The 19041-nt window shown below is 46.7% G+C and overlaps 1 protein-coding gene and 1 long non-coding RNA gene across 2 annotated transcripts; one reads left to right on the plus strand and one right to left on the minus strand.

Annotated features, from left to right (window-relative positions):
* Positions 1–1748: 1748 nt before the first annotated feature.
* LOC113940363 (zinc finger protein 239-like) lies at positions 1749–3341 on the plus strand. Its single transcript, XM_027631496.1, has one exon. It carries the CDS (start codon positions 1749–1751, stop codon positions 2910–2912), a length of 1164 nt encoding a protein of 387 aa, XP_027487297.1. The 3' UTR covers positions 2913–3341.
* A 2195-nt stretch (positions 3342–5536) lies between these two features.
* On the minus strand, positions 5537–8246 carry LOC113940362. Its single transcript, XR_003525433.1, has 3 exons — positions 8023–8246; positions 6213–6273; positions 5537–5673 (listed from the first exon to the last, which is right to left on the minus strand). It is a non-coding gene; the product is annotated as an uncharacterized LOC113940362 (long non-coding RNA).
* Between the last annotated feature and the right edge of the window lie 10795 nt (positions 8247–19041).

The following is a 19041-nucleotide window of genomic DNA, read 5'->3' on the forward strand; positions in this document are numbered from 1 at the left end:
AGGGTTGGACTTTATGATCTTGGAGGTCTTTTCCAGCGTGGTTGATTTTGTGATTCTCTGATTGCCATTCCTATGGGAGCACATGCTTGAGGCTCTATCCCCAGGGTGATAGAGATGTCTGTCCATATCTGTCTCCAAGGTTAGTCTGTAAATGTGTGATGTTAGCAAAGCAGGCTAAGTTCTGGGCTGGTTGTAGAAGGAGAAAGAAGCCCAGAGGCCAGTGCAAGCAGGCAGCCCTGAGCTTGCACATGATGTCCCCTCCCTGCAGGTTCCTGTCCTTGAGCCCAGGCCCTGAGGTGAGGCTGAGAAGTGGCGCGGAGGTGAGGCCAGAGCTGTCCCTGAGGTGAGGCTGAGAATAAGTGCAAGGCAGAGGTGCTGCTGAGGAAGGAGAGCCCCGTGGTGGGGAAGAGGACGAAGCTGTGCATGCCCATCCCCGAGCAGGTGCTGTGTCCATCCCCTGTGTGCCAGGTGAGCTGGGGCTTTGCTGCAGAGCTGCGGGCGCTGATTTGAGTGGCTGCAAGTGCTGAGATGGTGGCACCCAGGAACACAAACTGTGCCTGGCCACGGAGCCTGCAAGGAGGAGCAGAGACAGCAGTGGCTGTGTGGGGGGCCAGGTTGTCCCTGTGCCTTCCCCTGCAGGCCCTGGCTGTCCCTGCTGGGCCCCTGTTCATAATCCCCTTAGGTCCCTGCATACCTGCTCTCCAGACCTTGACTCACTGCAGACTTTGCAGGGAAATCTGTGCTGGCAGCTGCATCCTGAGCCTAAGGGCAGTTTGTATCCCCGAGTGCTGATCCAACCGGGGGACCCAAGGGATCCTCTGCCATTCCATCCATGCAGCAGGAGTCACCCTGCTGCCTTTGACTCCCTGCAGAAGAACAAGTGCCATCTCTCTGTTTGGGAGAAGCCAGATGCTGCCCCCGGGCCATCAGAAGTGGTGCTGAAGCCTCTTTCAGCCCAGCCCCGGGTGCAGTTTTCTCATCCCCTCACTGAGTTCCCGCTCCCCCAGCTGGCACTGACCAACCAGGGCATTTGGCACACTTGGTTTGGTGGTTTGGAGAAACAGCCCCGGACTGGCAGAGGGCCAGAGAACGTCAAGGAACAGCCCTGGAGAGTTTTAAGTGATACTACATTAATACAGCTTTTGATTAATATATTGCAACTCAATCAAGTGCTCATGAAGTGACGTCACTCTCCTCATCCTCCCAATTAGACACTTTTTTTGGGGTTGACTCTTCATATTTTGTGTATTTTTTCGCTTAAATTTAACTTTTTGTAGTTTGTGAGGAGGTTCATCTCGCTGTTTCTAAGAGGTTTTTTACCTGAATCGTGTTGGTTTGGGATTTCTGGGCTGAATCGTGGTGTTTTGGAGGTTTTTATGGACACAGGATACCCAGTGAGTTCTAGAGATGGACTTGGACAGGAGGAACCCCCAAGCCAACGCACTCAGCCCTTGTTTTCCCCCCCATCAGGATTTGTCCTTCCCAAAGCTTGGGCAGATGGAGGAGGAGGCTGCGAGGAAGAGGAAGATGCCTTGGGCCCCCCAGGCAGGTGAGGAGGAAGTCAGTGGCCCTTTGGGCGGGTGTTGTGCTGGCTCTGTCAGCCGAGCATGGCCCCGGCTGCAGGACAACCCCGCTGCCACCGTCGTCCTGCCGGGGCTGGAGTTGGGGGGATGTCCTTGTCCTTCCCTGTGAGCCGGAGGCAAATCCCCTCCCTGTCCTTCTTGCTTCCTGCCCCAGGCCCCGAGCTGATGGCGGAGAGCCCAGAGGACAAATCCCCCCGTGAGACCCTGGTGGGAGAGGCCATTTTGAAGGGCTCCCCGGCGCAGGAAGGCAGCGGGGAGGAAAAGGCCCAGAGATCCCCCCACAGGAGGGGCTCCAAAGCCATCCCAGGGTGCTCTGAGGAGGAAAGACCCAGCCTGTGCCAGGAAGGCGGCTGGAGCTTGAGCCAGAGCTCTGAGCTGGTGGTCCCTGAGCAGCCTCCCAGCAGGGGGAAACCCTTCAGGTGCTTGGAATGTGGGAAGAACTTCAGCAGGAGCACCACCCTCCTCACTCACCAGCACATCCACACTGGGGAACGGCCCTACCCGTGTGGGGAATGTGGGAAGAGCTTCAGGCAAAGCTCCAACCTTATCCAACACCAGCGCATCCACAGTGGGGAATGGCCCTACACATGTAGGGAATGTGGGAAGGGCTTTAGTGACAGGTCCACTCAACGCACCCACCAGCGCATCCACACTGGGGAACGTCCCTACACGTGTGGGGAATGTGGGAAGAGCTTCAACCGCAGCTCCCACCTCGTCACCCACCAGCGCATCCACACTGGAGAACGTCCCTACACGTGTGGGGAATGTGGGAAGAGTTTCAGGCACAGCTCCACCCTCCACTCCCACCAGCACATCCACACTGGGGAACTGCCCTACACGTGTGGGGAATGTGGGAAGAGCTTCAGGAACAGCTCACACCTCCGTATCCACCAGCACATCCACACTGGGGAGCGACCCTACACGTGTGGGGAATGTGGGAAGAGCTTCAGTGACAGCTCCAATCTCCGTATCCACCAGCACATCCACACTGGGGAGCGGCCCTACACGTGTGGGGAATGTGGGAAGAGCTTCAATGACAGCTCCAATCTTCACGCCCACCATCGCATTCACACGGGGGAACAGCCCTTCACGTGTGGGAAATGTGGGAAGAGGTTTCAGACCAGCTCAGATCTCCTCAGGCATGAGCGGACGCACACGGATGAGAGACCCTTCCGCTGCACCGACTGCGGGAAGGGCTTCAACCAGAACTCCACCCTCATCAGGCATCGGCGCATCCACACCGGGGAAAGACCCTACAAGTGTGGGGAGTGTGGGAAGAGCTTCACCCACAGCTCTACCTTGACCAAACACCAACGGACCCACCGGTAAGGGAACCCCTGTGAGTGCCCCGACTGCGGGAAGAGCATTGGCTGTAGGACTGATATGCAAAAAAGGTTTCAAAAGGTCTTCAGGATTTTGAGTATCTGCACTCCAACATCAATTTATTCTTTTGAATATGTGTAAGTTTAACCTCATTTTAGTCTGAAAGCCAAATTCACCACTATCCCGTTCCCTGATAACCATGGGCTGATTCTGACAAGTGAGGCAGAAATTACCCACTGCCCAGCAAAAACCAGTGGGGCCAGCCTGTGGTCCCTGCCCTGGCAGCCAAGTTTCCCCAGTCTCATCTCAAAATGACCAGTTACACTGAAGCAAAGAGCACTGGAACCAGTGCAACAAGCCCCAGTCTGACTTTCACACCTGCCCACGTGTCCTGTTTTCTGCTGCTCTACAGACTTCCTTGTTTAAAATACAATGAAAAAATGAACAGTTTTTGGGGTTGTTTTGGTTTTAGGCTTGTTGTTTCCCCTCCACACTGTTCTCATTAACCTAATTTCAAATCTATTTCGATGTTTGAAGATGAATTAAAATTTTGAATGATTTTTAATGTTAATGCCTTGACCAAAGTATCAAAACATGAAAAATACAAAAAAACCCCACACCACAAAGCTGTCCATTTTTGTCACAATCAAACACTCAGAAGTACTAACATAAGCACAGTGAAACCCCCATAAAGAAGATCATTAAAATAATTTTAATATTTGCATATTAATATATTTTTAATAAGTTTAACGTAAGGAAATTTAATTCCTGACATCAGCTTTCCCCACCTCTCAAAAAGGTAATTTAGTTACATCTTAGTCACCCTTGAAAGGCTCTTTCCAGTTGGGTTGGCCTCTGCCTTAGACACTCATGAGATCTGCCAAAACCAACTTAAGGGCAGATTTCCCTACCAGGTTCAACTGCATTGGTTGTACCAAAAACTTTGCAAGTAACCCCACATCTTTCATCTTAAACTCTTTTCTCAACCTTGTAAAATAATTAGCAGTAAACAGACCAGGTAATGTGTTATAATTAAGAACACGTTCTTGTTCTCAAAGTCATTCACACACCAAAAAGATGCCACAGGAATGGCCAAAATATTAATAGCAACCTCTACACTTTGGAAATCTACATTTGGTTTTTACAGATTTCACAGTGGTTGTTTCCTTAGGAATTAAGGCACATTTTACTAACAAGTTTCAATAAAGTTACAAAAACATCTTCCTCCACTAAGACACATGCAGTCATCCTAACCTGAGGTAGGCACTGAAAAGCCCAATTTTTTTCTTAGCTGTCACGAGTCTTTCATTCCTTCTGTCACATCAACTAGGCATCAGCCCATTTTTCAAGCTGCTGTTATCTACCAGCTCCTGCTTTGGTTTCCAAGCCCAGTATTTTGGTCATGATAAAATCAGGGACCTGGGCAGTCATGTCAGAATGACAGAGTACTGACACTCCCTGCCAAGGGAGACAAACCATTCCCGACCTTGACCAAAGGGTCAAGGTAACAATTTTGAAACAAAATTTACAAAGTTTTTCTCTTCAGTTTTTTTGCTGCAATTCTCTGTTGCTCTATTAAAAGACCACAGCAGTGAAAGACAAGGCCTGATGGCCAAACCCAGGGCTTCAGCCAGTTGAGGTCTATTGAAACCTTCTGTTCCTCAAGTGGGAGACTGAAATCCAACACGTACAACACCCACGCATGAGACACCAACACATTGACCAAGTTTTCCAGAGTGAAATCTGAGACTTCAACTTAAAAACTGAGGTGACCTCCCCTGGAAACGGAATTGCCTCCAACAGAGGGAGCTGAATGGACAGAAGGAGGCTGTGAACAAACCAAACCTCAAGGTCTACATCTCAAAGTTCATTAAAGCAAGGTTTTAGTCTCAAAGACACATCCCTGGTAACTTTGACACTGCAGGAAAGAGCAGACGTGTCCTTTCTGGCCAGCAAAGTCCATCATGAGTTCCTGTCAGAGACTGCACAGAACATGAGTGCCCTGGACAGCCCTAAATCTGCTTTTACCACCATCAGATGTTCTGTAAGCACAGCAGTCAAAGCACAACTCACGTAGGTTTGGGTATTTTTAGCTAAGGCTGTTTGCCAGGTTTCTCACATTTAGAGAGGAATTCCCGGTAAGATGTGACTTTATTCACAGATGCACTCTTTTTTGGGTGTTATTTTGAAATAATCAACTTTATTGCATTAAGCAAAGTATGTCAACTTCAATAAAGCTCCTGGTGTTTTCAAATATTTTCCCTCTTCTCTTAAACAAATTAAAAATAAACATCAGTGCTCCAACTAAACATTATCTACCCTAACCAGAGAGGGCAATACTAGATCTTTCAAGATCCACACATTTGGATGCTTTTGCAATTGCTTTTTGAAGCAACTTCTTTTTTAGACAATTGTTGCATTAAATAAATTAAGCTTTCACATTCAGCCCCTTCCTTTAGGTAAGGATTATAAACCAGAAAAGGAGGGAAGAATTACTCAGTGTGTAACTGAAAGGCCAAAGTCCTGCACAAGAAACCAGGTGTGACAACAGCTAATTTACAACCCAGTGAGAAAACAAACAAAAATGCACACAGAAAGATTTGGGAGTCGTATGAAGATGCATATAAAAATGGAACATGAGTCACATGTTTTAGAGATTCGAGCAGATGATTGGGGGCTAAAAAGGTGTCAGTGGATAGCACAGGAAGAGTTTTGAGGAAGAGCTGGAAGGAGAAACATGGCAAGAAATCTGCTGTTCTACACAGACCTGCAGTGGGAAAAACAGTTTAAGACTTCTGAAGGAACAAAGTAATAAAACTCACAGAGCCCAGGAGCAGAAGAGATTAAATACTTGCCAAAAAGCATCAAAACTAAGTTCATGGACACGCATTAAAAACTGAATTCCTCCAATTCATGAATTCCACTCTTTTGCTTCGGGACTGAACTCGGTGATAAAACTGGTCCAAAGTCACAAAATGTGGCAGGGACAACAAAAGGTCAAGACCAAAATCCTTTTAGTTAAAGAAAACTGGAAAAGATTCTGTTCCCATATTCATCCAGTAGAGATGAATTTTTTTTTATTAATTTTAATTATTCTACTCAAGCCTGCCAATTTTGTGGGTTTTTTTGACTATATGAGGAATGATCTGAAGTCTATCAGCTCGCAGTTTAATTTAAAAAGAAATAAAACCAAACAAGCAGAAAACCATCCTGGCTTTACAGATCATTTTGTGCAAAACCAGACCTTTGTAAAGGTCTTTTTTTAAAAAGCTAAAAAGTAAATGTTATTAAGGAAGAACAACTTACCAGTCCTTTGACCAAGAGCAGCTATTTTGCTTACAGTGAGCAAATCAATTCCTCCACACATCTGTAGGGAAAATGGGATATTAAAACACTTGAATTAAAATTAAAAATAATAAAGAAATCCTAATAAATTAAAATTAAAAATAATAAAGAAATCCTAATAATTTAAAATCAAAAAGAATAAAGAAATCTTAAAAAAATTAAAATTAAAAATAATAAAGAAATCCTAAGGACCAAGCATTAGACTGTGAGTATCCCATCCCTGAATGAAAAAAAACAAACAAACATTACAGATGACAGCATATGCTCCAAAAGACATTTTATAAAAAACTTTCAAGTATCACCAGGGAATGTGTTATCAAAGAACCTGTGCAAACCACCCAAGAAATTCAGGCCCCATCCTGTACACAAATCCCTTGAGAAATTACCACCAGAAAAACATAGATAACCATATATTGCTCTTACAAGAAAAGACAGCTCCAAAGAGCTCAGAAAAGTAAACAAGGGACAGGCAAAACTGCCTTTATTGTAATACCTGTTCAGCACAAACAGCATCAGGGCAATCCAGGAAAGGTGCAGACTATTATGACTGAAGTGCTCAATTTTGTATTAAGCATGGAACATACAGGTCAGCCAAGATCTGCTCCTGACACTGTGGGGTTTAATTTTAATCTTTAATTTTGCTGTTTTTTGAAGAGCAGGTCAGTTAAAAGTTGCAGCTTTAGACATTTCAGGATTTAACATTAGGAACACAAGTCTTGGGTCTCACAGGCTCAGTCCCCTCATCATCATCAGACTGGTCTTGCCTTCATTGGAACAGACTGTGCAATATCTGTGGTTTTGACCCTCTACACTGAAAATTCCCATGGGATTTCAGATATGCTCTGTTGTTCTTCAGGTATGAGATCATTTCTAAACACCAACTCTTAGTTCTCACAGATCCCATCAGACAGTTACACAACCAAGTTCCAGAACACACTGACACACACATTTGCACATCAGCCCTGTTTGCTGCAGGACATCCATCAGTTCATAAAAATGTGACCTACACTACAATAACAATATTCTATCCCTGCCAAGCATCAGCCTTTGTGTTCCCAAAACCAAGAAACAGGCCCCAAAAATCTCCTCTACAAATACCTGAAGTCTCCTGTTACTGCTGTTACTGTTGTCAAATGTGAGTTCTACAACATCCCCAACCATTAATGCTACAAACTCAGTAAGTACAAAATACAATCAAAGTTTAGCGCAGGTTCTCCCTGGTGAAATGGGACATTTAATGAAATGGATTTATATGAAAATACTGCCCTTTTCCACAAATAAAAGGCACATGTATCTATATACACAGATTATAAAAATAACAAGCCACTTCACAAATAACCTGGGTAAACTCAAATTTATACAGAAGTAGCACATAAACATGACATTATTTGAAGACAGTCTACCTGTATCTGCAAAAAAAAAAAAGCTTTCTAAAAGTCCAGATACTTTACAAAATGTATCCCTTCCATATTGTGGTGGTTTGAAAAACCTTTTCTCTGAGGTAGTAATGGTTTGCCCCACTGATAATACTGGACCAATCAATAGTCCATGTGTGCCCTACGGAAATTACATACCCACAGAAACGGAAGAGAAGGTAGTGAAGGGAGTGTAGAAGGAGGGTAGCCATGATCTGAGCCACGAGGAAGCAGGGGGCCAGTGAGCCCCTCTGTGGGCCAAGGGCCCCCAGCCCCCAGCCGAGGTCACGGGAGACCCGGTATAGTGTCAGTGCTGGACCGGGTCCTGTAATCAAGAGCTGGAAAAGTTTCCTTACTGTCAGCAGCAGCAGAAGACACTGAAAGTGGCAGCGGAGCAGTCCTGAACAGAGACAACAGTGGCTGAAAGCCAAAAGGTAGCCAGTAGCAACAAGATAACGTGAAGCCAGCTGAGAGACGCAGAGATGTTCCTGCAGGAGGGAGAGCTGGCAACAAAACAGAGGAAAACTCAACAGAGCTGTTTTGGGGTAAGACTGTATTACTTTCCCAAACCCCAGAGACTCCTTGAAGAGGAGGGGTGGACTTCCAAACCCTTAGGGAGTCCTGAAATGCAGCAGCAGCTAGAGAGAGGGAGAAAGGAGCTGAAAACCCGGAGTTGTTCTGAGAGCTGAACCAGGACGGAATGCGGAGGAGGTGGCCGTGCCCTCTGCTGCTGCTGTTGCTGCTTCTATTATGCTACTAAGCTGAGACAGAGCAGGAGAGCTTTGGTAAGACTGAACTGAAAGCTGCCTTCAATGTTCTAACTCAAGAGGAGTGAAGATCAACAAGGAAATTCCCCGAAGGCTCGGGCTCAGGGTTGAAATTTCCACAAAGTAAGAACAAAAATCCTAACTGCTATATTTAAATCTGCTGCCCTTGGGAAAAATGGAGGACACTAACCAGTGCCACAAAAAACTGAAATGAAGGAAGTGTGGCCTGAGAAGTGATAAAAAGACTCTTTTCTTCTTGGACTTTTATTGAAGAAGAGGAGAAATTTAATTTAATGTATGGGTGTAAATATGTGGGTGTAAATAAACCTTTGTAAATATTTTCCCCTTCCCCCAATAACGAATGGTTGTGTTTTGTCTGAAAACTCTCCACATGGGGTGAAAAAGACATCAAGTCCATACCATCACTAAACCCTCTCACAGAGGCAAACTATGGGAGGGGGGCTTGAACTTAAAAATTAGATTTTGGGAGTTTCAAACCACCACAACCTCACACCAAGGGACCCACAGCAAGAGAAACCCTTCGAGTTCCCCGACTGCGGGAAGAGCTTTGGCTGCTGCTCCAACTCCATCAGCCATCAGAGGACCCCCATTGGATGATCCACAGGGACCCATGTTGGGCACAGACCTGGTGACCCACGGTCCAGGTGGTCCATGCTGGGAAGTTTATCGGGTTTTAGATGGCCATGTTTTGGTTCCTGGGGGGCTCCAGGGGTGGGTTCTGTGAACAGCTGCCAGAAACTTCCCCTATGTCCAGCCCTTGTCCCGATCCCCCTGACAGTGAGGGTAGCTCAGGGTCTTCTTAACTGATCCCTTGGGGCAGATTAGAGTTAGTTTATCTATATCTATGTCTACATTTATATCTATCTATAGATGTAGGGCTTAGTTTAGAACAATTTTGTCTCCATGTAAAGCAGGTTTGGGGCAGTTTTGGCTCCTGTCTATAGTGATATAAAACCACAAAAATAGCACTTCTTCTCTCTGGCTCCAAGCCCAGCCTGTCTCCTCCAGGGGTGGGTGTTCCCCCCTCTGCCCCAGGCAGTTCCATTGCCCTTGGGCAGCAAAGCCCCCACTGCTTCTGCAACTGGAGAGTGTTGGAGCCATGGACCATTAACATTCCAGTCTCTCCCAGCTCTGCATCCCAAAAGTCAAGAGGGTTCAACCTGTCACCTCAAAGTGGATCAATCCCACTGAAAATGGCTCAATCCCACCCCACAATTCCTGTGTTTCTTATTTTCCCTATGTAATTCTGGGGCTGCCGGTGCCATCCCTCAGCTTTCCACAGGCTGAGGCTTGGCCTTGCACTTTTACCTTTGCTGGATTTCTTCATCAAATATTTTTCTCTCCCTGAAAACAAAAATATGGAAGGTTTTCGATAATCTGGACATCTTTAGACCATCTGGACAAATTACAGTTTGCAGTGTTGGAATGGAACATTTTCCACGTTTAATCATTTGTTCCCATCCCTCCCAGGAGGGAGGACACTGAACTCTTCCACAGAAACAGAAAACTAGTAACAAAAATTCAGAGACTACTGAAAATGAAAACTACTTTTTGCTCATAGGTGGCCCTTTCATGTCCTTCTCTTCTACCTTCTTACAATCGATGTTATCCGTGGCAGCAGTTGCCTAGATGATGGCCAAACAAAGCATTTAATTCCTTTAGAATCATTCCAGAAAACTGAATAAAAACTGGGGATTTGCAACTGCCTCAGGGAGGACATTTGGAGAAAAGGGTTCCTTAGTCACTTAGAAAATTTGGCTGAAACTGCTCGTTGTAAGCCTGAAACTCTTAAATAAATAATACAGACTCATCCTGCATCCTTCCCAGGGGAGTATTTTTATCCCCAGATTAAGATATTCTCCAGGGATTTTGTCTCTACACAAATCAATGTTCTCCTGGGAAAAGCACCAAGTATATGAGACAAGTAACTGTAAAAACAACCAACCCACCCACCCCCCACACAAAGAACAGCCCAAGAAAACCCCAAGAACTTGCCAAATTAAATAAACCCCTGAAAACCAGACTTTGAAGCATTTCAGAAGTAATTACAATACATGAGAAATCAGTCCTTCTGCCTTCAGCAAACTGCCTCAAACTTCTCCTTTCTGTGCTTAAAAATCAGCATTTCAGTGACTCAGGTTGTAGACAGGTATGAACTTTGCTGCCCAGCTCAGCCACCAGTGCTCCTAAAAGTCCTCCCAAAAAGGGGATTGAGGGGGTCCTGGGTGGGCTCTGGATGGATTTAGAGGGTCCTTGGGGGTCTGTGGGGTGGTCCTGACACCTTTTCGAGTGAGCTGGATGCAAATTGAAGGGGAGGTGCCGTCCCAAACCCCCACCCGAGCAGGTTGACACAGGGGAACGCAGGGGGGTCCCCATTCCCGATCCATTCAGGGGCAAGTTTTGCCCTCCCCAACCTCAGCTCCTCCCTGAGTCACATCTATCATATGACATCACATCCTCCTCTGTGACATCACATCTCATTTATAACGTGGTATCACACCTCTCCTGTGACATGACAGTTCCCCTGTGACATCACATTCTCCCTGTGACATCACATCCTCCTCTGTGATGTCACATCCTCCTCATGACATCACATCCTTCTCTGTGACATCGCAGCTTGCATGTGACATCACATCCTTCCTGTGACATCACATACTTCCTGTGCCATCACGTCCTCCAGTGTGATGTCACATCTTCCTCTGTGACATAACATCCTTCCTGTCACATCACATCCTCCTCTGTGACATCGCATGTCTCCTATGACATCACACCCCCCTCTGTTACATCAGAGGACCCCTGCGACATCACATCCTCCTCTGTGACATCACAACTCTCCTATGACATCATAGCTCTCCTATGACATCACATCGTCCTCTGTGACATTGCATGTCTCCTATGACACCACATCCTCCTCTGTGACATCACAGCTCTCCTATGACGTCATACCTCTCCTATGACATCACATCCTCCTCTGTGACATCACAGCTCTTGTGTGACATGACATCGTTCTCTGTGATATCACATCCTCCTCTGTGATATCGCATGTCTCCTATGAAATCACATCCTCCCCTGTGACATCACAGTTCTCCTGTGAAATCACATTCTCCTCTGTGACATCACATCCTCCTCTGTGACATCACATCCTCCGCTGTGACATCACAGTTCTCTGGTGAAATCACATCCTCTTCTGTGACATCAAATTTTCCTAAGAGTCATTACAGTTCTCCTGTGAAATCACATCCTCCTCTGTGACATCACATCCTCCTCTGTGACATCGCATGTCTCCTATGACATCACATCCTCCTTTGTGTAATTACAGCCCCCCTGTGACATCATATCCTCCTCTTTGACATCTCAGATCTCCTATGTCATCACATCCTCCTCTGTCACATCACAACACTCCTATGAAATCACAGCTCTCCTGTGACATCACATCCTCCTATGTGACACTGCATGTCTCCTATGACATCACATCCCCCCTGTGACATCACAGCTCCCTGTGACATCACATCCTCCTCTGTGACATTACAACTCCTCTGTGACATCACATCCTTCTCTGTGACATCACAGGTCTCCTATGACATCACATCCTCGTCTGTGACATTACAACTCCCCTGTGACATCACATCCTCCTCTGTGACATAGTAACTCTCCTGTGATATCACATCGTCCTCTGTGACATCACATCCTTCTCTGAGACATCACATGTCTCCCATGACATCACATCCTCTCCTGTGACATCATAGGTCCTATGGGACATCACATCCTCCTCTGTGACATTGCATGTCTCGTATGACATCACATTCCCCTCTGTGACATTGCATGTCTCCTATGACAACACCGCATCCTCTGTGACATCACAGCTGTCCTATGACATCACATTGTTCTCTGTGACATCACATCCTCCTATGTGACAATGCGTGTCTCCTATGACATCTCATCCTCCCCTGTGACATCGCATCCTCCTCTGTGACATCACATCTGCCTATGTGACATAACATCCTCCTCTCTGACATCAAGTTTTTTTCTGTGATATCGCATGTCTCCTATGGCATCTCATCCTCCCCTGTGACATCACATCCTCCTCTGTGACATCGCATGTCTCCTATGACATCACATCCTAGTCTGTGACATTAAAACCCCCCTGTGACATCACATCGTCCTCTGTGACATCGCAGGTCTCCTGTGACATCACATCCTCCTCTGTCACATCACATCTTTTTTTGTGATATCACAGCTCTCCTGTGATATCACATCGTCCTCTGTGACATCACATCCACCTCTGTGACATTGCATGTCTCCGATGACATCACATCCTCTTCTGTGACATCACAGCTACCCTGTGACATCACATCCTCCTCTGTGACATTACATCTCCCCTGTGACATCACATCCACCCCTGTGACATCACAGCTCTCCTATGACATCACATCGTCCTCTGTGACATCACATCGTTCTCTGTGACATCACATCCTCTCCTGTGACATCACATCCTCCTCTGTGACATCGCATGTCTCCTATGACATCACAACCCCCCTCTGTGACATCACAGTTCCCTGTGGCATCACATCCTCCTCTGTGACATCACATCTGTCCTATGACACCACATCCTCCTCTGTGACATCACAGCTCTCCTATGGCATCATACCTCTCCTATGACATCACATCGTTCTCTGTGACATCACATCCTCTACTGTGACATCACATCCTCCTCTGTGACATCGCATGTCTCCTATTATGTCACATTCTCTCCTGTGACATCACAGGTCTCCTGTGGCATCACATCCTTGTCTGTGACATCATAGCTCCCCTATGAAATCACAGCTCTCCTGTGACATTACATCCTCCTCTGTTACATCGCATGTCTCCTATGACATCACATTCTCATCTGTGACATCACAGTTCCCTGTGACATCACATCCTCCTCTGTGACATTTCATGTCTCCTATGACATCACATCCTCCTCTGTGACATCACATCCTTCTCTGTTACATCCCATGTCTCCTATGACATCACATCCTCCTCTGTGACATAACAGATCTCCTGTGACATTACATTGTCCTCTGTGGCATCACATCCTCGTCTGTTACATTGCATGTCTCCTGTGACATCACATCCTCCTCTGTGACATCGCAGGTCTCGTATGACATCACATCCTCCTCACATCGAGGAATCTGCAGGGGTTTCACCTGGAGAAAAGGTGACTGTCACATTCTGGCTTCCTTTCTGCTCCCACCTACCAAGAGTGGGTATCATACACTTCCCCCTGATCTGCTGACCTTTTAGAAGTTGCATTCCCTGTGTGACTCCTTAGAGCTGGGGGAAGTTTAACACTGGGAAACCTCCTGAAAATAGATCTCAGGAAACTAACTGGAAATCCTAAAAATTAGAAGTACTCTCTGTTTCTTTTTGCCTTCAGTCAAACTAAGGGAATGGATTTAATATCACAGAACTGAACTGTTTTGCAAACACCTCTTCCCCTTTGGAATGATTTCACAGCAAGACAGACCAGAGTCCAGGTCTGCCCCGTTATCCACAGGGTCACAGGGACAACCTGCTGCTGCAGCCAAAGACACTGTGGAATCACAGAGAGACAAACTTCTCCAACTCATGCCACATCTCCAGGGTCTTTGTGGACTCTTCCCAAGTTTGACAGTTCTGCCTTCCTACCGTTGCCTTGCATTTGCTGAGGCAGTTGGACTAGATGACCTCTCCATCCAAAATGATCCAATCATCCTGGGAGGCTGCACTGAGCCAAGACAACCTAGAAAGTTGCAGAGTTAGGAAAGAAAGAAGAACAGCTCCCCTTCAGGGAGACTTACCACCTCCATTAGTGTGTGTTGTTTGGCACTTGTTGTTGGGTAAAAGACTACAGTATTTTTGGTCGACAGATGCAATCCAGTGCTGCATTGCACAGTTTTTGCTGACAGCTTTTTTCCTGGGGAGGGCCTAGTCTTTTGCTCTTTTACAAAAAACATCACTCACACCCAATGTTGTGTCTCCAACACTGCTTTATTTTTTTGGAAGCGTGTGTCTACTAATAAAGATGTGTGGGCTTTGGGGTTTTGGGGCCAATGTAGCATAATTTTCTCCATCGTTGGGGTCTGTTGCTAAGGGCTGGTTCCAATATATTGTTTGTACTGAGTATCTCTCCAGGTGTCTCTTTATAGATTTATACCCAAAATGACTCTTTTTCAATAGTTTTCATTCCAAAATGCTTTCAAATCTTGGCATGTGTATGTGTTCTCTGATATAAAAATCACCCATAAGGAATCCCTATACATGTGTCATTTGATAGGGTCACTTTTCTGTATCAAGTTCCCCAGAATACACCCTCCTTAAAATACGACAGCTGATCTATCTGGAAACTCACCAAAGGACATGTGAACTTCGTTTCTACTTTCCTTCATGATCTCCTAAGATTTGATATTCAGGGGCTGAAACATGAGGGTCTCTCCTTCTGTCCTGATCTGTTTCCTCTAAGCCCTCCTTTTCCTGTTCACGTGCCTTCCACTACCTTGTTAGTTTGTCATCCCCTCCCCTCTATAGCCCCAAATAACATATTTTTCCTCTCCCCCTGTGAACCATCACTACGTTTCTCTCAACCATCTTCCATGCAAGCCAGCAGCTCTCTTCCCTGCCAGTGCTGCTGCTTGGAGAACCAGAAATCCCGGACTGTCCTTTGCCTGTTGACAAACAAAGCAGTGGCTTTTTCCCCTGGGGACTGAAAGTGTCACCTCTCCCAGACAGGGGTCTGGAATTCCAACCACATTCCTGAACTTGGGTTTCACAGTTACCCATCAGTTTGGGGGAAGGGAAAAGAAAAAAAGGTGAAGAGATTAGAGCAGCAAGGAAACTGGGGCTAAGTGTACCTTCATTTTCTCAAGCTGTTCTGGAGAAATAAATAAAAATAGTATTATGGAGAAAAAAAGGCTAAAGCCAGGTATCAGTTTACTGGATTTGATCAGGGAATACAGAAGAAGAACATGCCTGCAAACACACATCTGCACTAACTTCTTAAACTGTACAGTGCAAAATCTGACCCCAAGGAGTCTGTACAAAACAATGGGAATGGAATCAGAGAGGGGAAGGAAAAAATCGTCAGCAGTCCCAGTCAAGGGGCATTACTGAGCAGCACCTAGATTTCCATGGTTCTCTGGGCAGGTCATTTCTCATGTGTGCCGAACAGCACATCTTTAAACTTCTTCCCATTGAAATACTAGAGACATTTCAGGGCATCTGAAGAGCCAGATTCTTAAAGCACAACTACCTCAAGGCAAGGGAAGAAGTGAGATTCAGTGGCACTTGGCAGAAGCTGCCCCGTGCATTGTGTCAAATGGGTATTTACCAAAAGGAGCAACAAGCTCAAGCCATCAGGGAAAGAGCCAGATGATGAAAGGGTGTTAGCTGCTGAGAATTTCTTTGAGAAGAAGTAGACTGTTAACTTGAGATAGAAATTTGCAATATACCATGGAACCTTATTCAAAGTCCAGCTGGAAAATACCTTATTGTTAAGAGTGTAAAATAAATGCTAAAGTGTCATCAAGTATGTGATTTTCTCTTTATTCCCAATCACTAATTAAAGAAACATAACTCAGATGTGATCTCACTCTGTGCTCCAGTGAGATTAACATTAGAACAATATTATCAGTGTCTACTGGTCTCTTGTACTTCTCACTGGAAGGCACTTGGTGCACCCCTGGATATCCTGCTAATGAGGTAAAAACACCAACCCTTCTAAACTTCCAGATTTTCCTCACTCGTTTGTACACAACTGGACAAATTGGACCAAGTTATTACTTGAAAGCCATCTGCTGGATTTAGCATTAATTACTCCTTGTTTTGATGGTAGAGGAAAAAAGCTCACACAACACAATCTCTGGGGACCCCACAGAGAAAACATCCCCAGGGTCTTGTTAGAGCACAAACCTGCAAACAGAGATGACAGGTCAAAGAATCAGAGAATCATCAAGGTTGGAAGAGACCTTCCAGATCTTCTAGTCCAACTGTCAACCCAGCACCACCAGAATCACCCCTAAACCCCATCTCAAAGTGCCACATCCAGATGCCACCTGAATGCTTCCAGAGACTGCACCTCCTCCCTGGGCTACTTCTTCCAATGCCTGAACACTAACTCAGTGGAAAAAGGATTTTTGAATATCTAATATGAACCTTGCCCGATGCAATTTAAGGCCGTTTCCTCTCTTCCTGTCACTAAAGGTTTTGCAGAAGAGACCGACCTCCACACCCACCAAAACCAGGAGGTCATTGCAGAGAGCAATGAGGTCACCCCTGAGCCTCCCCTTCTCCAGACTCAACCAACCCAGTTCCCTCAGCTGTCCCTCAGCAGACATGTTTTCCAGAGCCTTCCCCAGCTCCGTTCCCTTCTCTGGACACGCTCCAGCCCCTCAAGGGCCTTTTGGCACTGAGGGGCCAGAACTGGACACAGCACTCCAGGTGGGGCCTCAGCAGTGTCCAGCACAGAGGGGCAATCAGTTCTCTGCTCCTGCTGGCCACACTCTTCTTCACAAAGGCCACGATGCCCTTGGCCTTCTTGCCCCCCTGGGCACACTCTACCTCATATCCAGCCGCTGTCAAGCAGCATCCCCAAGTCCCTTCCTGCTCAACAGCTCTCCAGCCCCTCTGCCCCCAACCTGGAGCATTCCAGGGGGTTGTTTGGACCCAAGTGAAGACCCTGACACTTGGCCTCATTGATCCAGCCTGTCCAGATCCCTCTGCAGAGCCTTCCTGCCCTCCAGCACATCCACACTCACACCCAGATCAGTTAGTCTCCCAAACAGGACGAAGTCTGACCACCAGCAGTCCAGGGTGTCAGTTCTGCTGCCCCCTCCTTCCTCCACCCAGAATGGAAAACTCCATCATTTTGGAGTCTCTGTGCCCATCGGTTCTGACCACCACATCCCCCACCAGTCACAGAATCATGGAATGGTTTGGTTTGGAAGGGACCTTAAAGAGCATCTTGTTCCAACCCCCTGCCATGGGCAGGGACACCTTCCACTAGACTCAGAGCTCAGAACCCTATCCAACCTGGTCATGAACATTTCCAGGAATGGAGCAGCCAGAACTTCTCTGAGCAACCTGTGCCAGGATCTCACTACCATCACAGTCCAGAAATTCTTCCTAATATCCCATCTAACCCTACCCTTTCTCAGTGTGAAGCCATTCCCGTTGCCCTGTCACTCCAAGCCCTTGTCCAAAGTCTGTCTCCATCTTTCTTGTTGGCTCCTTCAGGCACTGGAAGGCCACAATTAGGTCATCCCAAAACCTTCTTTTCTCCAACCTGAACAATCCCAATTCTCTCAGTCTTTCCTCACAGCAGAGCTGCTCCATCCCTCTGATCCTCTTGATGGTCCCCTCTGCACTCGCTCCAACAGGTCCATGTCCTTCCTATGCTGGAGCCCAGAGCTGGAGGCAGCTCTGCAGGGATGACAACATTACAACCCTGTGTGTTCCAGCAAGGACACTGTGGAACCTCCTGGAGTAAAGGGGCCATTGCGATACTGTAGGGCCTTCTAGAGCCAAAGGAACCCTGGGACAATTTGGAACCTCATGGAACCAAGGGTTCATTGTGCCATGAAGGCCCTCTTGGAACTAAGGGAGCCCTGAGGCATTTCGGGCCTCATAGAATCCAGGGGCCTCGAGGACTCAAAAGCCACTGTAGCACTGCAGGGCCTCATGGAACCAAAGGCTCCCTGGGACTTTTCAGAACCTCATGGAATCAAGGGGCCACTATGACACTGCATCATGGAGACAAAGGGACCCCGGGACGCTGTGGACCTCAAGAAATCAAGGGCCCATATTGGCACTGTGGAACCTCATGGAATCAAGGAGACATTCTTACACTGCAGGGCATTATTGAGCCTAAGTGACCATTGTGACACTGGGGAACCTGATGGAGTCAAAGGGCCTTTGTGACATGTGGGGCCTCATGGAACCAAAGGAACCCTGAGACATTTCAGGACCTTGTGGAATCAAGGGACCACTGTCACCCTGCAGAGCCTTATAGAGCTAAATGGACCCTGGGACACTGGAACGATGGAATCAAGGGGCCACTGTGACACTGCAGAACCTCATGGAACCAAAGGAACCCTGGGACATTGTGGAACCACATGGAATCAAGGAGCCATTGTGACCCTGTGGAACCAAATAGAAATACTAGGCCACTGGGACACTGTAGGGCCTCCTATAACCAAAGGAACCCTGAGACACTGTGGAACCTCATGGAAAAAAGGGGCCATTATGACACTGTAGGGCTCATGGAACCAAAGGACTCCTGGGACACTGAGGAATCTCGTGGAACCAAGGGGCCACTGTGATATGTGGGGCCTCCTAGAACCAAAGGAGTTCTGAGGCATTTTGCAAAATCATGGAATCAAGGGTCCATTATCACACCACAGAGCCTTACAAAGCCAAATGGACCCTGTGACTCTGTGGAAACTCATGGAAGTAGTGGCCATTCCCACACTGTAAACCCTCATGGATACTGTCAGATTCCCATTATTAAAAGAGACCTCTGCCCAAATTCAGCTGCAAAAGAGACCATGTGCCAAAGTCAGCAGTCCAGTT

Source organism: Corapipo altera, unplaced genomic scaffold (genome assembly GCF_003945725.1).
Source record: "Corapipo altera isolate COAL_440 unplaced genomic scaffold, ASM394572v1 261, whole genome shotgun sequence".
Classification (NCBI taxonomy): domain Eukaryota; kingdom Metazoa; phylum Chordata; class Aves; order Passeriformes; family Pipridae; genus Corapipo; species Corapipo altera.

What these genes read in the sequence shown, in the direction of transcription:
- LOC113940363 (XM_027631496.1), top strand. Translation starts at nt 1,749, where the DNA reads ATGGCGGAGAGCCCAGAGGACAAATCCCCCCGTGAGACCCTGGTGGGA.